Source organism: Pleurodeles waltl, chromosome 1_2 (assembly GCF_031143425.1).
Source record: "Pleurodeles waltl isolate 20211129_DDA chromosome 1_2, aPleWal1.hap1.20221129, whole genome shotgun sequence".
Taxonomy (NCBI): Eukaryota; Metazoa; Chordata; class Amphibia; order Caudata; family Salamandridae; genus Pleurodeles; species Pleurodeles waltl.
This window is the reverse complement of record NC_090437.1, coordinates 214,193,275-214,215,539: the sequence shown is the minus strand read 5'-3', so window position 1 is coordinate 214,215,539 and position 22,265 is coordinate 214,193,275. Positions and strand designations below refer to the sequence as shown.

General features: G+C 44.3%; 1 protein-coding gene across 3 annotated transcripts in view; it reads left to right on the top strand.

Annotated features, from left to right (window-relative positions):
* Window positions 1–22,265, top strand: part of LOC138299526 (phospholipid-transporting ATPase ABCA1-like) — a 2,649,159-nt gene that overhangs the window by 1,292,270 nt on the left and 1,334,624 nt on the right. For all 3 annotated transcript variants that reach the window (XM_069237840.1, XM_069237822.1, XM_069237830.1), the window contains exon 24: window positions 9,536–9,614. In XM_069237840.1, the coding sequence (XP_069093941.1) occupies window positions 9,536–9,614 (79 nt within the window). The remainder of the gene's footprint in view (window positions 1–9,535; window positions 9,615–22,265) is intronic.

Here is a 22,265-nt window from a genome sequence, read left to right as displayed (position 1 = left end):
CTGGTTGCTTGAGGTACTGGCCTGGGGTGGTGTGACCTTCCTCTTATGGGAAGAAGGGGTGATGTGGTGGAAAGAGGTCAAGACAGGCAAGGAATAGCTTCTTAGGGACAATGGGGCCGAATTTGGAAGGAGGGACGGGAGTGGAGGTAGAGGGAGTGGTTGTAGAAGGAGGAGGTGTGCTGGACTTGGGTGCAGGTGCATGGACAGTGTGCATGTGTGAAGTGGATGGCTGTTGAGGGTCTGGGTGCGAGCGTGTGTGTGTTACTGGCGGCAGACAGGGTGGGAGAGGATAAACAGGACGTGTGTATGTATGTTATGGTGGTGTCTGCAAGTGAGGTAGGTGTGCTGCATGAGGTGGTGAAGGTGGTGATGGTGACTAGGCATGTGCCGTGTGGGGTGCATGTCTGCTGTTGTGGTGACTGTGGGCAAAGCTGTGCAGGAAGCAGGATCTGGGACTGTTTATGCAGTGCATGCAGGTGTGAGTGAGTATGTGATTGTGAGGGAGGCGGAGATGAGGGAGACAGTGGAGGCAGGGGATGATGTTGTGTGTGCATCTCTCTGTTGGCTGTGTGAGTGCTCGTGGACTGAAGTGGGACGCTTGCGTTTGTCCATGCGAGTCTTGTGTGTTGTTTTGGGTGCATGCTTGTCTGAATGTGTGCCTGGGGTGGGTTGGGGTTGAGGAGACTGGGACTGGGTAGGGGTACTTGGAGGGGGGGCAGATGAAACAGGGACACTGGCTGCCATCAGTGAAGATGTCAGAGCCTGAAACGATCCCTGTAGGGCTGCCAACCCACTGTGGATGCCCTACAGGAAGGCACTGCACTGCTGCATCTGGGATGCAAGCCCCTGGATGGCATTCACAACGGTTCACTGCCTTTCAGAGGTGGATCTCAGGAGGTCAGTAGCCTCATCACTGAGGGCAGCAGGGCTGACTGGGGCAGGGGTTTAGGTGCCTGGGGCGAAGGAAATGCCCACCCTCCTGGGTGAGTGGGCACAGGCAACTCAGTGGGGGCTACTTGGAGGGCAGTGCTTGTACAGGGGTGGCGGTAGAACCTGTAGCTGGGGTGATCCCAGATGGGTCCGCTACCACCAGGGAGCTCCCATTGGAGGACGAATCAGAGTCAGTGGTGTCACCTCCTGTCCTTGCTGTGGTGCTCCCCTCGCCCTCTGCCCCACTCCTCCCCTCAGCATCGGTGGACTCTGCCTCCTGGGTCCTGTGGGCTGCAGCTCCCTCACTCGCCGCTGCCCCTGCTCCTTCCCCAGATAATGCTAATGCACACATGGAGAGGGTGACCAAAGGAGGGGGGGATAGAGAAAGGGAGTACAGGGTCAATCTCAGCACCAACAGTACATATGGCAGACAGATCACTGTCACACACTGAGAATGGGCAGTACGGACCACACTGGCATACCATTGGCTAAGTACCACAGCAGGTAGGAGCCAAACACTGCCAGCTACACACCAGCTGGGACCAGCTAAGCCCTGCCTGACATGGGAAGCCACCTACCTAGTTATCTAATACATGCTTTACACCCTGTTATACTGAGCTGGACCAAGCAGCAATATCTGAACAGGCATATTGGGGCATCAAGTGACTAGTACCCGGCACCCAAATCCCATGCCAGGCAACAGAGATGGTTGACATACACAATGTACTCACCTCCTTGTGGCTGCTGTGATGCCCTCAAGTGCCAATCCAGCTCTGGGTAGGCCACCACCAGTATGCGGGCCATCAGGGGGGTCAAATTCTGATGGGCACCCCTCCCTCGTTGGGAGGCCATCCACAGCTGGGCCTCCGCAGTCTTCCGGACCCAGCATCTCAAGTCCTCCCACATTTCCTGCAGTGGGTGCTCCGCCTGCTATAGACTCCCCAGGGTCTGCACATCCTTGGTGATGGCACGCCACAATCCATTTGTCTGATGGGTGCTACCCTGCAGAGGAAACACAGAAAGCAGGACACCATGAACCTGACAATCCAGCCTGTCACACATATGGCCCACAAAAAGCATTTTCCCTCATCAGGCACACCCATGACCTGTACCCCTGCACACGTCCATATTTTCAAGTAGCATTGTACTATCCAGAGCTAATCCACTGGCAGAGTCTTTTCTCCACCGTCTCATTCCTTAATAGAGGTCTACACCACTATGTATGGTATAAATCCAGCCAATTGTCCAGGTGCCAGTTGTGTTTCCTTTATACTGAAAATTTGCATATAATCTCTGATGCCAGTTTAATTTCCAAAATCTGAACAAGTCATCTGTGGATAAAAAATCCTGCATACGTTAAACAAATGTGAATTTCTATGTTGTCGAAGTAACCCACTCTTGATCCTACTACACAGTCAGTTTTCATCCCATTATAGCTACTTTGTTTTTTTGCTAAAGTATTGGAAGCACTGGAAACATATCATACCTCTTACTATCCTGCTGACCACCTTCTTTGAATACCTCCAAAGCCTGGATCAATAGTGCATTATTGGTCTTTTTAAAAAAGAAGTAATGCTTCTGGGCTCAGGGCATAGCATAACAATACTGGGCTCCGCATTTGATCATATGACCATTGCCAATGACATAATTTTGGTGGTTGTAAAGGTAAAGGCTTAAAATTCTAGTCCTATCACATATTTATATGGCAGGTAAATACCTTGACAATGAAATGCAGATACCACCTTAGACATGTGGCTAAGCTTCCACTTTTTCTGGAGGCAGATACATGAGCGACCATATTATCAAATGTTGCCTTGTGGGCTGCTGACATAGTATCCTTTTCTGAGTGCTGAAGAAACCTATCTACAGGCTTCATATAGCCAGAACCAGATAGCTAGAACAGTTACAGGTCTGTCTATTTTCCAGCATATCTCTTTCGCTGTTTGCTTACTATACTGACTTTCAAATTCACAAACTCTTGTACTCATGTGTGTTTTCATCAGAAGGCAACTCAGTACATAAGACTACCAAACTTGATTGCCAGTGGAATATCTTTACACAAAATAGTAGCACTTTCCAAACTTCTATATACATTTTATAATGTCACCCACAACCCCATGGCAAGGTTTTTCAAAACTTACCAAGCTTTAGATTCCAAAGTAACCTGGACTAATTAACAAGCTAGGAAGCTCTGGGGTGTCTTTGGTCTCTAGTTTCTCGTATTCATTTCACTGTGGCCTAGGTTGACATGATCAATTATTAAGCCTCATTTTTGTAATCCAGAGGCTTCAGTGTAAACCAATGTAGATTAGTACAGCCTTTTGAAAGGCAGGTAAAATGTCTCTGCTCAACTCTACATTGAGGGTATGATGTAGAGAGCTAAAGATTCTTTATGATTCTCGTCTTAGTGCTAGGCTAACCTATGGAAATCATTGCTGACTCCTGAAACACAGCCAATTACAGAATTTGCAGTTGCATAGAAATAGGATAATAGACATTGCAAAGCCTCTTCTGGAATGGCGTTTTCATATGAAGAAAGGCTTCACTGGACGTCCCAGTCTGCTATTTAAGAACCCATTATGCCTAGGGCCAGGCAATACTTGTTCGTGAATGGGAGCAGTTTCCAAAGACCACCCCCATTCTTCAGTCATTCTTGACAACTTGTTGGGTGATGGTGTTCCCGTAGAGCGCCTTCATTACACCTATTGCATCAGATGAAATGCTGAAGCTCTTGCAATATTAGAAATGTGAGTGAGAGAGAAATCTGAAATGTGAAGTAAAATAGGAACTATTGGAGATAGACTTCACTAGGTCAAGAGAAGCAAACACATTCCCAGAGTAAATAAGGAATACTTCTGTTTTACCTCTAACTTACTCCTGGAATTCAGGAGTACATCAGGAGTACTCAACAGTTAAGTCACACCTACTCACAACAAAATATTTTAGAATCAGGCTCCTTGTGTTTTTCTTTAATTGTTTAGCTACCTCCATCACAAGAATTGGATGGGCAGTTTATGTGTGAGCTGATATCATGATAGGCATTGTACTGGATACAGTTCTCACAAGATTAAAAATAATGATGTCTATACGATTGATGAAATTTGCTGAAAGCAAAATGTACACTAGATCATATGGGACTGTATTATACATTGTGACCTGGGGGCAGAAGGGGGCAAGCACCCACTTTGTGCACCCCAGAGGCACTATGATATTGCAATAGTGGCAGAAGATGCTTGTGTGGCCCTTTACGTAATACTGACAGTGCTGCACCAGCACTATTTTGAAAGGGCATTCCCTCATTTGCAAAGGATTGTGACCCCATCCAAATGAGGAACTCACTTTCCTTCTGCACCCACATCCTGCTATGGATGGATGTGCAGAGGCAAACAAGCTCTTAGGAGGCGCAGTGATTGAGCACCACAAAAAGGTGTCACAGTAACAGTGCGACTCCTTATGACATCCCTCTGGAGGTGGGAAAGAGGGACCCAGATATTCTCCTGCAGGCAGATGCAGTCACTTACTACACCTGCCTGCAGGGGGATCTCTGTCATATCTTTAAAGTGTGTGGGATTGCTGCCTGCACTCTGAAACAAAAAGTCTTGTAAGTAGCTCTTTCACTGAATGTTCTGCCTCTAGGGCAATAGTGCGCTTGTGGCTGAACTGAGAACAGTGCATAAATTGTAATAGGGTGCACTGTTCCTATTTACACCTGGTGCACCAGTTTAAAGCTGGGCTGTTGTGCAAGCAGTTAACGTGCGCTCTGTCTATAATATCAGGCCAGGTGTTCTTGCCTTCTCTATTCTAAGCAATGACTGAAATGTGATTCATTTGATCTCTCAGTCTGCAACCTTTGCAGGATCAGCTGAATTCTGGCCCAGCACTATTGCCACTATGAGTATTCTTTTAATTTCTAAGGTGACTGTCTCGATATCATACATAGTGTAGATGGAGTTAACTTTCTTATTAATATGGCTTTTGCTGTGATGACATCACGTTAAGTTGTACCTGCAGCTCATCTCGAAAATCAATTATTCATAAAGCTTACCTACTTATGTGGAACAAATGTTACCTGAAGGAGAACAATGGCAACGTTGGATTTGTGTAGTACTTGAAATATTGGCTCACATTTGCATTGATTATGGAAAAGACCGCGTTCAAAGTGGAGCTCTCCCAAAGGCAAAGTAAAGAGAACATTTACAAAAGATTATTAAACCTTTTAATACAGTATATAATCTACTACTGTAGTACTACGAAACGTACTACAAAGTGCAGTTTGGGAATAAGCTCCCTAAGCTTTGCCTTGATGTTGAGCAATTTGCAGGATCTTTTGTTCAAAGTTAGTTATTAAAACAACGTTCTCAATTGTAAGTGAAAGATATGTGTTTACAAGAATCTAATGAAAGTTTCAATCCATTACCGATATACTGTTTCAAGACAATGTCACTTTCAACTGAATTGCTAATCACAACATTTTTTTTATAAGGATCACAGTTCCTATGCTTTCATCCTGGTAAATGTAGGAATATTAATTAAATGTACCCCAAATATTAACATTTGTTTCTGAGTGTACTCTTCTCTTATCATGTAATATGTGAATGGAATTGTCTGTTGTGTGTATTTTAGATATTGTTCTGCTTATTAAATCTGTGTTTTATAAGAACACTCTTAAACGTAACATCGAGAAGATACAGTAAAGTGTCTTGTGGAGCTCACTTGGTCATGATAAGCCAAAGGGACAACTGTGGTAGTGCTGATATGTTCTCCAACCACAAGTCACCTATGGTCCTAAATGATTCAAGTAAACCAAAATATCATTCAGATGAAAGATTAGTACTAGTTGGGCAAAAGAATTGTGCATCTACACTACTTAACTCAATTCACAAAGTTCTCTCCTCCTCTCTACTGTTTCATTCTCAATATGTTCACAACATGAATATCTGCCTAATTCTGAATTTCAAGAAACAGGACAGAATGTCCACCACCTCCCTTTGGTGGTTATTAAACCGAAACCAAATTAAACTCAAGCTCCTTACTTACCCTTATCAACAAATGTATCCACATAAAAGCGTGAGTATGAAATACAATCCTCACCTATGCCCCCGCCTGCAAATCACAATTTTAAAAATGTAGTGTTGGGTTCTAAAGATTCCATTAGGAGCCCGCCACTGGTCCAGCTGGAGGGCAGCTTGTAAGTACCACAGCTTTCTAGTTTTGTTTCCTCGCAGGTTGTGAGAATATTATAGTCAGAAATATATCTTGATATTCTATGGACATTTGGCGTTATTCTGCCTGCCAGAGAGATATTCTTTTGCAATGTATGTGGGGCTTTGTTTTAAGAACCAGCAGGAGCTAGCATGTACTATAGGGTAAATGTAGAAAATATTTTGAAATAAATGCTTCACTAACTAAAAGGAACATATGTGGGATGATAAGTAAGCTTTTATTTGAAGTATGTTTCAGATAACTACGTCAATGTCGTGTAACACTTGATAGTTTCTATTTTATAGTGTTCAAACAAACAAAACAAATGGTTTTATTAAAACATGACACCTGGAACACGTAAAACATGCACACTTTAATATAAGAATTGTGTTGGCTTTCTACTATTAACAATACAATGTTTATGTAAGACAATATTGAAAATGTTATTCTGGTACCATAACTGCCATCTCCTGACTGGTCTTCCACCACCTTACATTTCCAGTCTATTTATGTTGTTTTCATCCTTGCTTTCTCTCTTTGTCACTGTTTTATCACAGTCACCTTTCTCCAGTTTCTACCTTTCTCCCTCTTCCCGTGTTTCAAAGTCTGATGAGAAATAGTTCCTGTCCCCAAACATGCGTGCCAGTAGCTAACGCCTGCAACCACCAGCACAAAATGAAGCCTGCCCCTGCACATCTTGAAGGTTTCACAAGAAAAGCTCTTTGTGACCCCTAAACCCCCTCCTCTAATACCTCTGGTACCTGTGGCTTCCACTTCTTTGTTAGGAGCCTTAAATTGAAGAAGCTGTGGAACCATCAGTCTTCAGGCTCATGTTAATCACGCTCTGGGAATAGGTACTCTTTCAAATAACAGAAATACATAAATCAAATACAGAGGGGCATATTTATACTCTGTTTGCACTGAATTAGTGTCATTTTTTTTTATTCTAATTCGGTGCAAAACTAACTCCATATTTATACTTTGGTGCTAGACCCCTCTGGCACCAAATTTAAGGAGTTAAAGTCATTTTTTGAAAGTGGAGACCTACTTTGCCTTAATGAGATGCAAGGTAGGCGTTCCCGTGCAAAAAATGACTCTATGGCCTTAACGCCATATTTAGGGGCATATTTATACTCTGCTGCATATTTATACTCTGCACCAAATTAGCATCATTTTTTTTACTCTAATTCGGTGCAAATCTAACTCCATATTTATACTTTGGTGCTAGACCCATCTAGCACCAAGGCCCTGATTTAAACTTTTTTTGCACCGCATTAACGTCATTTTATGACGCAAAAGTGGCGCAAACTTACAAAATATTGGCCCTTATTTATACTTTTTGCTGCAAAACTGCACTAACTCAGTTTTGCACCAAAAAGTTTAGCACCGGCTTGCACCATTTCTGTGCACCAGCCGGGCACCATATTTATGGAATGGTGCAAGCCGGTGCAAAGGGTAGGATAGAGTTTTAAAAAATGACTTTAGTCGGGTGGGACTGGCAGTATAGAAGAAGAGGGTTTAGCACCAAAAAATGGCTTTAGGCAGGTTAGAGTAAAAAAAAATGACTCTAACCAAATTAGCGTCATTTTATGGTGCTAAACCTACCATGCCACATGACTCCTGCCTTAGAAAAGGCAGGAGTCATGCCCACCACCCCAATGGCCAGCACAGAGGACAGGGGTCCCCTGGGCATGGCCATTGCACCCTGTGCCATGTATGGGGGCCCATTTCAGGGCCCCCTATGGCACTTTCAAAAATAAAATGCACTTACCTGTACTTACCTGGGATGGGGTCCCCCACCCTCGCAGTCCCTCTAGTGTGGGTGGGGGTGCCCCTAGGGCCTGGGGAGGGCACCTCTGGGCTTAAATAGGGCCACAGGTCCCCTAACGCCTGCCCTGACCCAGGTCTTAAAAAATGGGGCAAAGCAAGCTTTGCCCCATTTTTTGACCCCTCCTCCCTCCCTTGCACCATTTTTACATGGGAGTATAAATATGGTGTTAAGGCCATAGGGTCATTTTTTTGCACGGGAACGCATACTTTGCATCTCATTAAGGCAAGGTGGGTTTCCACTTCCAAAAAATGACTTTAACTCCATAAATTTGGTGCTAGACGGGTCTAGCATCAAAGTATAAATATGGAGTTAGTTTTGCACTGAATTAGAGTTAAAAAAAATGACGCTCATTCAGTGCAAACAGAGTATAAATATGCCCCTTAGCGTCAAAAAATGGTGCTAATCTGGTCAGAATCATTTATTTTGACTCAAAACTGCCTAACGTAATTTTTTTTTAAGCTAGCCTACCCTTTGCACCGGCTTGCACCATTCTATAAATATGGTGCCCAGCTGGTGCTAACAAATGGTGCAAGCCGGTGCAAAACTTTTTGGGGCAAAACTGCCTTAGTGCAGTTTTGCACCAAAAAGTATAAATAAGGCCCAGAGTCCCATAAGGTAAGAAATGTCACGTGCCACAAAGCTGATTGCTTTATATTATGCACTACCCACCCACTCACTTACTGACAATACCGACTTTAGGACACCATCACACTGGGTGCAAAGCTTTTTGGGGGGCAGGTTCATTTGCGCAAGCACCGTGCTATTGCTAATTCCAACAACTCATACTTTCATAGTGCATGTAAACATGGTCCCCCCCTCCTTCTCAAGCTCGGTGCACAGTGGGGGTAAGGGGGCAGGATGGGCACCAACAGAAATTGTTGCTTTGGGTGCAGCGAGCGCTAAAGCTGGAGCTGCCCACATGCTCACCTAGAAACTCATTTATTCAACCACCCACATTGACTTGAGTATTGAAAAATAGATCACAAACCAACTCCACCACAAGATAGGCACAAATGTGATATTTGTAAATTATGAAACCCTTTTACAACTTGGCCACTTCAGGCTTGTTTGCACTGTCCTGCCTGCAGAGTGACCCAAACATTCTACATTTTAAACAAGTGTGCACTGAAATCATTTGCACAACCTGAAAGACTCTTTAGTGCTCCAGAGGCAACAGTTGTGAAGGAACTAAAAAGCCATATATGACTTTTTCAATTTAGAGCCTTAGTTAACCCTTTGCATCTCATAATAAGTCAATTACATACAATGCACTGAATGGCCTTTTACCAACAGTAGATTTAATTAAAGCCGGCCAATGGTTTCCGCTGCGTACTATAGCTCATTTTGCTTTTGGACACTTTAATCAACCTGCCTGCTGTATGTTTGGATCAATCAATTTCAGCTGTTTTGTTCATTCGTCTACGTCCTGCCATTCATCGCGTGGCAGCCGAGAGAAGGCCGTGTAATTGAATTTAGTGGAAATGAAATGCAAGGGCACACTGCGGCACAGCGGGTATAATATGTACCAGTCTGAATTCCAAGTACATGTCTTTTTACTTTGTCTTCTTCCAGGAGGACGATGGCAGGTCCCACGGCAGCAGCGAAGACGAAGGAATCGGGAGTGAGAGTGAAAACAAGGAAGAGCTACAAGGTTTGTTCTTTAGTTTCCCTTACACAGTGAACTAGCTCGAACTGTCACAGACATGAAAAAAATGTGCGATGGTGGTGGAACAGTCCATCGGCCGTGGAAGTGCTACACATACAAAGTTCAATGACGCGTTTTTCAGTCAACCCGGCATTTATTAATGTTCGAACATTAAGGGCAAATCAGTACTTCTGTGCGAAAAGGGCTGATCAATTTCAAAGAGAGTAACAACTCCGAAACATTTTTTCAAACGACTTTAATGTTTGGGAACAGGAGTGTTTAATTTATCTGCATCAATATTCCACAACTCTGGCCCCTTGCAAAGTTAGACATGACAACTTTCCAAACAGGGCCGATTCTAGGAATCCCCTCTAATTTGCATAATATGTAATATCACAGGAAGTGACATCACGGGAAGTGACATCAATTGTCCATTAGTTTTCTGGCATTTTTGAAATAGCTTTGCAGGAAGCTATTTATCTAGGGTGGATATCTCTAAAATGGCTACAAATACAGATAATTACCCTATTAAAATACTTCAAATATATTAAAGCTCTGTTATGTGGAAATACAATACATTAAACAAATTGGATGGAAAAGCTAGGCCTCCCAAAAACTGCTGTTTTCACTGTGATGTACTAATTGTACTAACTGTGCAGATTAGTGCATGATCAAAATTGCAAGACACATTGGGCCAGATGTATCAAAAAACCAAATTGCATTTCTTAAATAGCGAATTTTAAGAACTCGCTATTTAAGAAATGCTAAATGGTATGTATGATTTTAGCGATTCAGTAATAGCGATTTCTTAAAATTCACAAATGCTATTACCGAATTGCAAATAGAGAATCCAACTCCATTTGCACCTATGGGCCTGCTGCGAATGGTTTTGCATTTCCAAAATTGCGAATTCCAGTTAGGAATTCGCAATTTAGGAAATGCAAATCCCAGGGTGCTGGGGGCCTAAGGCCCCCTCTGCTGCACCCCTAACATATTTGTACGGACATGTGAAGCACACACATGCCTTAGGGGCATGTGTGCGCTACATGTCAATTTTAAAAATGCTTTTATAATGCATTTTTAAAATTTGCACATGGTTACCACCAAACTTTTGTTGGTGGTAATTGCATTTCCTAAATGCCCAATTCGCATTTAGGAAATGCTTGATACATGTGCTTAAGAAATCGCAAATAAGGATTCCCTATTTGCGATTTCCTATTTAGAGAATCACAATTTGCGATTCTCTAAATGGGGTCGCAATTTTAAGGAATCGCTATTTTAGCGATTCCTTAAAATTGCGAGGCGAATGCCTTTCATACATTCTGAAAGGCTTTTTTGCATTCGCAAACGGCCGAATTTTGCGATTCGCACCGTTTGCGAATGAAAATTCGCTTGATACATCTGGCCCATAGTTCTGTATTTGTATTTGGTTTATTGGAGAAGACGGCAATTGCGGATGAAGGGGACAGTACACAGGGGCCCATTGTAACCAATGGTGTACCCCCTTTTAAAATCTGCTCTGAGTAGGCTTTGAAAGTGCTGAAAACAATTACGAAAATAAATCTTTTAGATTTCTTTGTGCCATTTTTTCAACCCTCTAAATGGCGGAATGCCCCCCCCCTGTATACATTATGCCAGTTGCATACATAATATGGCATAAGAGGATACAAAGTGGCGCAATGCTTGCATTGCGCCACTTTGTAAATTTGGCACAGTGATTTTGCAATATTATCGCCACATTAGTGTAAAAAAATGATGCTAATGTGGTGATATTATGGCACAAGGGGCTCTTAAATCTGCCCCTAGATGTTTATCTTCTAGGTGAGTAGCCCATATAGCCATGCACCCCATGTCACCTCACAATAATCACTCATAGCTCACTTGTTACCCAAACTAGAGACAGTAGGTACCATGTGAAGACGTGTCTCATGACACCAGACCACAACCTGACCAACTGCGATCAACGAAGATACAAACGGGCTCGTCTGCAGACACAAGGCACTATCTAATAGGACAATAGTTTGCTGAGTCAGTGATGTGTGTGCCTGTATCATGGCACTTGCAAGAGCAAAGCCTAACCAATGAATGAAAGTGATCCGCAGAATGTGTGCCTCATGCTCAATATGTGGCAATTAAAAGAAAGTTGCCTTTTCTAGTGGATCACATACTACTCCTAAAACGCAATCACAACGACTGGTCTCCAATGAAGTGGTCATACAATCATCACAGTACCAAGACAGCAGGAGGGAGGCATTTGCATAAGGAAAGCATACTTGACATGGGATTGGTCTGCCCAGACTTCTCGCTGTGCCTGAGGACTCAAGCTTTACCTCACAGACAAGGCCAAACTAGCCTGAAACTGGTTTAGGGGTGCTTAGTTTTACATTCAGACCTGGCCTGACAGTCCAGGTTGGACTGTTCCTATTAGAAAAGGTCCAGGTTTGTTCTGTCTGAGGTGGCATAGTGGGCAAAAAAATGCTGCACTGTGATGCAGCCCTAAGTAGTCATTTAAGAACTGCAACAAGTGTGTGGGGAGCAGTGGAAACTTCTGTGACTCTCCAGGCTACTGTCTGTGGATGTACACCCAGGGATGCATCACCTCCAATGAATATCAGGCTCTAAGGCTTTCACACTATGGGGCAGATTTATGCCATACACAAAAACAAAAATGTTGGCGCTACTCCTGCAGAGTAGATAGGGGCCCATTCTAAAGAATGGAAGCCCCCTTTTAATGCCTGCTTTCGAGCAGGCATTAAAAGTGCCATAAACAATTGCGCAAAGAAATCTCATAGATTTCCTTGCCCCATTTTTCCAGCTCCCCCAACGGGGGAACTCCCCCTTTGCATAAATTATGACTGGCACAGGCATAATGTAGCACAAAGGGTTATAGAGTGGCTCAATGCATGCACTGCGCCACTCTGCCACTACGGCGCAACGATTTCAGCTTTGTTGGGCCACATTAACATAACAAATTATGACGTTAATGTGGCGCAAGGGCATTAGAAATATGCACCTATGTTCCTTCACTATGTCCTGCCTAACTATAGGAAATGGTACAACACAAGTGCAGTGTGTGCAGGACTGCTTTGATCAACAGGCACGGTAGTGAGGCATTCTCAAGGCTATTGCCATCAGTCTACCTGATTTCAGTGTCCGTATCTTGGCTGTTGTATAGCTCATATTGCTGATTTATCACGGCACGCAAATCTTCTAAGCATCTCATTCAATCTCTATCTTGACCCACTAACTCTAGCCATGTGGCAAACACCTCCATCCACTTTGTTTCCTTGTATGTGCCTCCCTAACCATACCCATCAATGACCCCTCGCTCACTGGCAATTTCACCATTATGGACATGTCAGAGCAGTTTGCGTCTATTGTATCCCCTGACCGATTCTGAAGAGCAAATGAAAAAGACCTAAACTTTAATTCATTTAACAACTGTCCTATGAATCTTAATGTCTCGCACCATAAAAGTCTTACATTCTTGGAAACCTTAACTTAAAAGACACATTCCCAAGCAGAGATGTCATTAATTCTAATCGTAGGTTTATTTACAAAATTATTCATTGTATGATGCATAGGAGGTTACAATTTATAAGGCTTTTGAATATTTACCTATCTGTAGCCTTCCTTCTAGTGCCCATTGCCTACTGCTAATGTTGACATATCTGCAGTTTTACATACCATCAGCATTTCAAGAGAACGTTAATTGAACTAGGTTTAAATCTCAAAATGACCACATTGGGGCCAATACAACTTTATTCATAAATCCAGATGATATAATTCAAAGAATAATTACACAGGGACGCAATTCATGCCCTTTCAATTTTGATCAATATTTTGTGTCACCCCCCCCCACCCTATTGCCAATTATTTTTACTCTTATTTGGTAGGAGCAATTTTGAAGCTACTGCCAATTGAGAGCAAACACTTAGGGGGTGATTCTAACTTTGGCGGGCGGCGGAGGCCGCCCGCCAAAGTTCCCCCAACAGAATACCGCTACGCGGTCAGAAGATACCGCGGTTATTCTGTGTTTCCCGCTGGGCTGGCGGGCGACCGCCAGAAGACCGCCCGCCAGCCCAGCGGGAAACCCCTTCCCACGAGGAAGCCGGCTCCGAATGGAGCCGGCGGAGTGGGAAGGGTGCGACGGGTGCAGTAGCACCCGTCGCGATTTTCAGTGTCTGCTATGCAGACACTCAAAATCTTTTAGGGGCCCCAGGACACCCCTCACTGCCACCACCACCACCGTCACGACCGCCAGGAACAGGATGGCGGTGAGGGGGTCGGAATCCCCATGGCGGTGCAGCAAGCTGCGCCGCCATGGAGGATTCCTCAGGGCAGCGGAAAACCGGCGGGAGACCGCCGGTTTTCCGTTTCTGACCGCGGCCATACCGCCGCGGTCAGAATGCCCTTGGGAGCACCGCCAGCCTGTTGGCGGTGCTCCCGCGGTCGTTGACCCTGGCGGTCAATGACCGCCAGGGTCAGAATGACCCCCTTAGTCTGTTCCTAGCCATCGGGAGCAGGTGAAATGCTTTTGTCTGCAGGGAGTGGACTTTTCATCTGTTTCCCTGCCCACACTAAAGTGGGCTCCCTGTGGGCGGGACAATACCAGCACCCCCTGAGGCGGGAAGCCAGCTGGGGGCCACACTGGTATTGGGTCTCCCTCCACGGACTCCAGCAATAATTTAGGTCACCCATTAATAGCCAGGCCCTGGGGGATGGGTACCTGGGGCCAATTTTGCACCAGGGAGGGGGGGCTGCGTGCCCAACTCTCAGTTTATAACTTAGCTAAGCCTCAGGGGATGGGGTCCCTGAGCAAATTTCAGCACAGGGAGGGAGGCTGCAAGCAGGTAAATTTGGTGTAACTCTGTTCAGCAGTTTTTGGGGTAGCCGTGTCTAAAGATGTCTATGGAAAATGCATGGGGATTTTACATTTTGGGGAACCTCTTTTTTCTCGGTCCCCAATTGACAGATCACCTCAAAACTTCCCAGAAAGGAAATAAGGTGGATGAACTGTGTTTTTGAAAGTTTTGTGAAGATTCATCAAACGGACCCAAAGTTATTAGCGAACAAAGAAATGCTCCATGGATGAAAAAGCAGAACTAATGATACCTACCTACTACATATATTTTTAATAAACAAGTGTAAAACTTTGTTAGGAAAACTGTATGTATTCTTTCTATTCCAACCAAATTTAAATTACACAAACATTACGAATTCTAAAGTTATATAGTGATACCTTACATTTATAATTTAGTCACCACCTTCAAAGGCCCTCTGGTAGTATTTAATTTACAGGGCCTAGATATGTGGGATACCACTCTACAAGGGACTTACAAGTAAATGAATAATGCCAATTGGGTAGTCCGAAGGTTAACAAAAATAAATTCAGCAAAAAGTGGAGGGTAAAAGTCAAAAAGATTGGGGTGACCTGCAGAGAGCCCTAGTTCAACACTTGCAAACGTGCAGGTTACAGTTAATGTGATCTCGCTAGTGAGTTGACAATACTGTGTACGGAGGTGTACAAGTTATTGTAATGTGGTGCATAAATTATAAATTTAGGGTATGACTATAACTTTAAATTTCTAATGTTTGTGCAGTTTAAGTTTGGTTTGCATAGAAAGAACAAATAAAGTTATTGTAATTTGAAGGTGGTGCATAATTACAAATGTAATATATAACTGTAAATTCAAAAGTTGTAACATTTGTGTACTTTAGGTTTGGTTTAAAGAATAATAAAGTTTCCTTAAAATCGAACGGAGTGTCACTAAGTGGAGTGTTACAGAGCACAGTGGATGAAAGTGTTGAACAGTGTAGTGTTGTAAATTGGAGTGTTGTAGAGTGGAGTTGAGTGGAGTAGTGTAGGGTGGAGTGCCATAGAGTGCAATAGCGTTAAGCGTAGTAGGGTAGAGTCAAGTGCCTTAGAGTGGAATAGCATAGACTGGAGTGACTTAGAGTGGAGTAGAGCACAGAGGAGTGGTATAGAGCATAGAAGAGTGGAGTAGCATAAAGTGAAGTGGTGTAGAGTGAAGGGGTGTAAAGTTAGGAGGCATGAAGTGAAGTGATGTAGAGTGGAGTGGGTAGAGTGGAAAGGCATAGATTGAAGTGGCATACAGCGGAGTGGTATTCAGTGGAAAACTGTCAAATGGAGTGGCATACAGTAGCATAAGGTGGAGTGGCATAGAGTGGAATTGTGTAAAGTGGAATTGAGTTGCCCAAAGTATATGTTCGGCCTACAGTATGGTGGTGTAAAGTTGAGGTCATAGAGTACCATAGAATAGAGTGGACTGCCATAGAACTCTGACATAGAGTAGGATGGCAGAGAGTACAGTGACGCAGAGTAGAATGGCATAGAGTGCGTACAGGAGAGTGGCATACAGTGAAAGTGTCATACAGTAGAATAGCATGGAGTGTAGTGGTATAGAGTGGAGTAACAGAGTCGAACAGAGTAGAGTACAGTGGCTTAGAGTGGTGTACAGTTGAGTGGCATAGAGTGGAATGGCATAGAGTGGAGGAGCATAGAGTGGTGTAGAGTCAAGTGGCGCAGGATGGAGTAAAGTAAAGTGGTGTGGTATAGAGTGAAGTGGCATACAGCGGAGTGGCATATAGTTGAGTGTCATAGAGTTGAGTGGCGTAGAGAAGAGAGGCATATTGTGGACTGGTGTAGAGTGGAGTGCCGTACAGTGGAGTGGCGCACATAAATAGAGTGGAGTGGAGTAAAGTGAAGTGGGATAGAGTGGGATATAATGGAGTTCAGTGCCAAAGAGTAGCATAGAGTCAAGTGGCTTGTGGTGGAATAGCATGGAAGGGAGTGGTATACAGTGGAGTGGTGTAAATGGCAGTAGTGTACAGTAAAGTGGCATAAAGTGGAATGGTGTAGCATGGAGTGGCATAGAGTGGAGTGGCATTCAGTGGCATACCGTAGAATTGAGTGGCACAGAGTGGCATACAGTGGAGTGGAGTAGAATAGAGTGGAGTGGTGTAGAGTGGAGTTACATAGAGTGGAATAAAGTAGAGTGCAGTGGCTTAGAGTGGTGTGGAGTTGAGTAGCTTACAGTGGAAGAGCACAGAGTAAAATGGCATACAGTGGAGGAGCATAGAGTGGCATAGAGTCAAATGGCGTAAGATGTAATAGTGTAGTGTGGTGGAGTGTAAGTGTGGCATATAGTGGAGTGGCATACAGTAGAGTGGCATAGAGTGGAGTGGCATAGAGTGGAATAGCATAGAGTGGCATGACTTGGAGTTGAGGGTTGTAGAAAGGAGTGGCATAGAATATGGTGGTGTACAGTGGAGTGGTGTAGAGTGGAATATCGTAAAGAGGAGTGGTGTAGACTGGAATAACATAGGGGGGAGTGGTGTAGAGTGGCATACAGTCCAGCTGCATAGTATGGAATAGCGTACAGTATAGTTGCATGAAATGGAGTGGTATATAGTGGAGTGATGTACCACATAGTGGAGCAGAATGGAGTTACATAAAATAAAGTGGAGTGGTGTTGAGTGGAATACCATAGAGTGGAGTGGCATACTGTGGTGTACAGTCTAGTGCCAGAGAGTGTAATAGAGTATAGTGAAGTGGCACACAGTGGAGTGGCATTAAGTACAGTGGTATAGAATTGAGTGGCATAGAGTGGAGTTGCATAGAGTTGAGTGGCACGGAGTGGAGTTGCATAGAGTGGAGTGGCATACTGTAGAGTGGCATAAAGTGGAGTGGCGTAGCGAAGAATAGCACTCAGTGGAGTGGCATAGAGTGAAATAGCATAGAGAGGAGGGGCGTAGAGTGGAGTGGGATCGATTGAAATGGGATAGTGTTGAGTGGAGTGGCGTAGTGTAGAGTAGTGTAGAGTAGAATGGTATAGAGTGGAGTGGTGTAGCTTGGAAAACTGTAAAGTGGAGTGGCATAGAGTGTAGTGGCACAGAGTAGAGTGCCGTAGGGTGGAGTGGTGTACAGTGGAGCGGAGTAGATTGGAATAGCTTAGAGTGTAGTGGCATACAGTTTCATAGAGTTGAGTGGTGTAAAGTGGAATAGCGTAGAGGGTAGTGGCATACAGTGGAGTGGTGCAAAGTGCAGTGTTGTACAGTAGCGTGGCGCAGAGTGGAGTGGCTAATGTACAGTTGAGTGGCATAGAGTGGCATGGCATATAGTGGTATGAAGTCGAGTGTCATTCAGTAGAATAGTGTAGAGCGGACTGGGCAGAATGCAGTGGCATAGAGTGTAGTGGAATACAGTAGAGTGGCTAAGAGTGGAGTGGTCTACAGTGGAATAGCATAGAGTGGAGTGGCATAGGCTGGAGTGATGTGGAGTGGTGTAGGGTGAAATACTGTAGAGTAGTGTGGTATAGAGTGAAGTGGCACAAAGTGGAGTGGGGAATAGTGGAGTGGCATAAAGGAGAGTGGCATAGAATGGAGCAGCATACAGGGTGTATGCACATAGAGTGGAGTGGAATTGAGAACAGTGGAATTGAGAACAGTGGCGTATTGTGGAATACTATAGAATTCAGTGCCATAGTTGTTGTGTAGCATTACATAGTGTAGAGTGGAGTAGCATACAGTGGAATGCCAGAGGGTGAAGTGGCATAGAATGAAATAGCATAGATCGGAGTGATGTAGAGTGGAGTGACATAGAGTGGAGTGGCATAGAGTAGTGAAGCGTAGAGTGGAGTGGCATTAAGTGGAGTGGCATACATTAGAGCAGCATAGAGTGGAGTGCGATAGAGTGGAATTGTGTCCAGTAAGTGGTGTACACTAGAGTGACAAAAAGAGGAGTGGATTAGAGTGGAAAAACTTAGAGTGGAGTGGAGTGGTGTAGAGTGGAGTGGTGCACAGCGAAGTGGCATAGAGTGGAGTGGTTTACAGTTGGATAGTGTAGAGTGGAGTGTTGTTAACTGGAGTGTCATAGAGTGCATAGCGCACAGTAGAGTGGCATAGAGTGGAATATTGAAGAGTTTACTGGTATAGAGTAGAGTGGCATACAGTGGTGTGGCGTAGAGCAGTGCAGTGCCTAGTGGAATAGAGTAGAATAGTGTAGAGTAGAGTGGCATACAGTGGAATAGCATACAGTGGAGTGGTGTACAGTAGAGAGGCGTGGAGTGGGGTGGCATAGAGTTTAGTGCTGTTGAGTGGTTTAGAGTTGAGTGGAGTGGCCTAGATTGGAGTGGCATAGAGGGAACTGGTGTAGAGTGGAGTGGTATACAGTAGAGTGGCGTAGAGTGGAGTGCCATTGAGTGGAGTGGAAAAGAGTGGGATAGTGCATAGTGTAATGGCATAGAGTGAAATGGTGTAGAATGGAGTGGCATAGAGTGAAGTGGCATTAAGTTGAAGTGCATAGAGTGGAGTGGTGTAGACTGGAATGTTCTAAAGTAGAGTGGCATACAGTAGAGTGGCATATAATAGACAGGTATAGAGTGGAATAGCATAGAGTGGATTGTCAAAAAGTGGAGTGGTGTAGAGTGGCATAGAGTGGAGTGGTGTAGAGTGGCATTGAGTTGAGTAGAATAGCATAGAGCTGAGTGGTGTGTTTTTCTAGGTGTTTTTAGCATAATACCCCGGTAGAATATATTAAGTGCTCCCTGGGACATGTTTGGGCTCATCCTGATTTTTTAGGGATCAGGATGAGACTCAAGGGTGAAGCATGACACCAATAGAGTGTGTGTGAGTGTCTTCAAAACAACTCTGAGCAATGCCTTATAAGAGCACTTCACTCTACATCTAGTCTGTTTTCAAATTGCTGCAGCAGTGTGTCAAAACTATGTGTGTAAGACACTCAAGGTGCTAGAGTAGATGAAAGGAGGTCATGTCCTGCCCCTCTGTCTTCCCCTTGTCCCCTTTGGAAGATTTTTGTTTTTCTACAAATTATCCAGAATATTTGTGGTAGCAGATCAATAATGTCAGCCAGGTACAGGCTGAAATTTAGGGGAGCCAGAATAAAGCCTTGCTTCACCCCCTTTGATGTTTCAATCTTATCTGCGAAAATCAAATTGGGCATTATTTGTATCCACACCCACGTTTGGGGATAGAGATTTGTAAGAAAACAGGGCTGATTGCAGAGGCCTCATACATTTTTGCCCCCATTTTTCACTTTTTGCTGGTATTTTCCTGACTCTGATGGTGCCCTGCTAACCAGTCCCAGGGCCTGTGCTTTGTGTAAAATTACTATGCAAGTTAGGCTAATTAAAATTGGCTATGTCAACCTACCTATAAGTCCCTACTATATGGTAGGGCATGTAGATTTAGGGACCCCAACATAGGTAGTGCACCCATAGATGCACTGCTGAGGTACCCAGGGTCATTTTAAAGTAGGCTTGACTTGCTGGCTGTTTTTAAATTAAAGTTAAATGCAAATTCGACTTTGGAATTAAAAGTACTTCCAAAGTCTTAAACTACCTTATTTTTACATATATGTCACCCCTAAGATGTGCCCTATGTGCCCCTAGGGTTGGGTGCCATGTAACTATAAGCAGGGACCTTATAAAAATAGTTTTATAAGTCCTGGTGAGATAAAACAGCCACATTCATTTTTCCCTCACTGTAGTGAATGGCCTCCATAGGCTAAAATCGTGAGACTTTATTTTAATTAACAAAGTCCCCTTAAGTGTCAGATACCTCGAGTTTGGTATCAATGTAATTGTTACAATAAATCCTACAACTTCCAATTGTTGGATTTAATATAACTAGTTCAGGTAAAGAGTTTTAAACTCTACCTGAAAAGTTGCCAACTTCAGCTCTGCATTGCCATTCTCTGATTGGCCAGCCTCTGGCAGCCTAGCCAAGCTGCCTTGATGAGGTGTGAAGTGGCCTGGGCTAAACACAAAGGATATGCCTGGGGGGGGGGGAGAACTACCCCAGCAGATGGGAAGGCAGGACGGGGGAAGGCTTCCAAACTGGTCTTCAAAGGCAGGGAAGGACACTTGGAGCAACCCAGCACCTCCCTCATATCCTGCAACCTTAGACAATTAGGTGCCCTCTTGAGTAGATTAGAAGAGGCCAGGAGAGCGGTGTGTTTAGCATTTTTAGCCACACCAGCGGGTGGGGTCAGACAGATGTAACCTCCAAAAATCAGTTTCAGCCATGATTTTTGAAGAATGTTGCTTCCTGGGATTGATTTTTAACACACTTCCCAGGAAGTGGTCATTACAGGGGGAAGGACCCTGCATCTGATTGGAGAACCAGGACCCCCCTGTTTTTCACCCAGGAACAAGGATAAATATGGCAGAGCTGCACCCCCACCTCAGATCCCTACAACGAAGAACATCAGGAGAAGAAGTACTGCCCTGCTGGACCCCTGACCTGTATCTGGACACTGCACTCTGAAGGAATGCACCAGCTGCACGTTTGGGCTTCACCACAGAAGGACTTTGCCTGGCTTCAACTGGTTCAAGAAGGGACTCCCTGTTTTCTGTACGTGATAAATAGCTAACTAGAGTCCCCTGCATCAAATCCTAAAGAAACTGACAAGCTGACCTCTGTCCAGTGGCTGTTGTGGAGTTAGAGCCAGATTCATTCTGGGAGTTGTAGTCTGCACCCCTCAAGGAGCAACTCAGAGCTTCTGGAACCTTGGGGGGATTTGTGGACTCCAAAAGAACCTCCAGAAAGGTCAGAACGCAGAAAGTTGACCGGGACCTCCCGAGCAATGTATCCGAAGAGGGCTCCAGAGACATCGGATCAAGATTAAGGCTCAGCCCGGTTGAAGTATTTTCATCTCAAAAAATTGTCTAAGTCTGAATGTAGAAATCTTCACCGAGGGCTTCCACCATGCGTATCTGAAGAAGGGCTTGAGGGAGGTCGGATCGGACTGGCGACTTCGTCCCGTTGAAGAAAATCTTCAAGAAAACAACTAAGTCCGAAGGTAAACTTTTGACCGAGGCCTCCAACTTGCTGCAGCTGAGCAGGGCTCCATCATGGTCGGCCTTAAAGTTTGACTTTGCCCTGGTCGAGGTGTGACCAGATGACCAGATTGGCGCTTTTTGTGTCTAGGTGCTAAGAAACACTAATTCTCTACAAATTCATATCTCCGGTTCCCCTCATCCGATTTTATTCATTTTAGTGTAATTTTAAAGTTAAAAATATACTCTATTGTTATAAATTGGTGTTGGAGTTTTATTCTGTTTTGTGTTTTACTCATTTACTGTTTTGTGATTTTTAAATACTTTACACATTTGTCTCCTAAGTTAAGCCTTGTCGCTAGTTGCCAAGCTACCAAAGGTTGAGCTAGGTTGAATTTTTAATTTATTGAGACCTAACCGGACCTAATTGGAGGTTGGTGGCCTATTGTTAAGTATAGATACTTACCTGCCCTTAACAATAATCCACTTTCCAACAAGATTAATGATGGAATTTAGCAATGCAGATGGCAATCCCCAATTCTGCAGCTGGGTCCACAATAGTCATCTATTTATGCAATTAAAAGCAGTGGAGAAATCTATTAAAGCTGTGAACAGAAGAGACCAGGGGCCAGATGTAGCAAACTTCCAAATTGCGACTTGCAATTTGCGAGTCCCAGCGACTCGCAAATTGCAACTCGCAATTTGGAATGCAGTACGGTGTCTCAGACACCGACTGCGACTCGCTATGGGGTCGCAATGACCCACCTCATGAATATTCATGAGGTGGGTCGCAAATTGCGGCCCCATAGCGAGTCAAGGCACTCGCAAACATGGA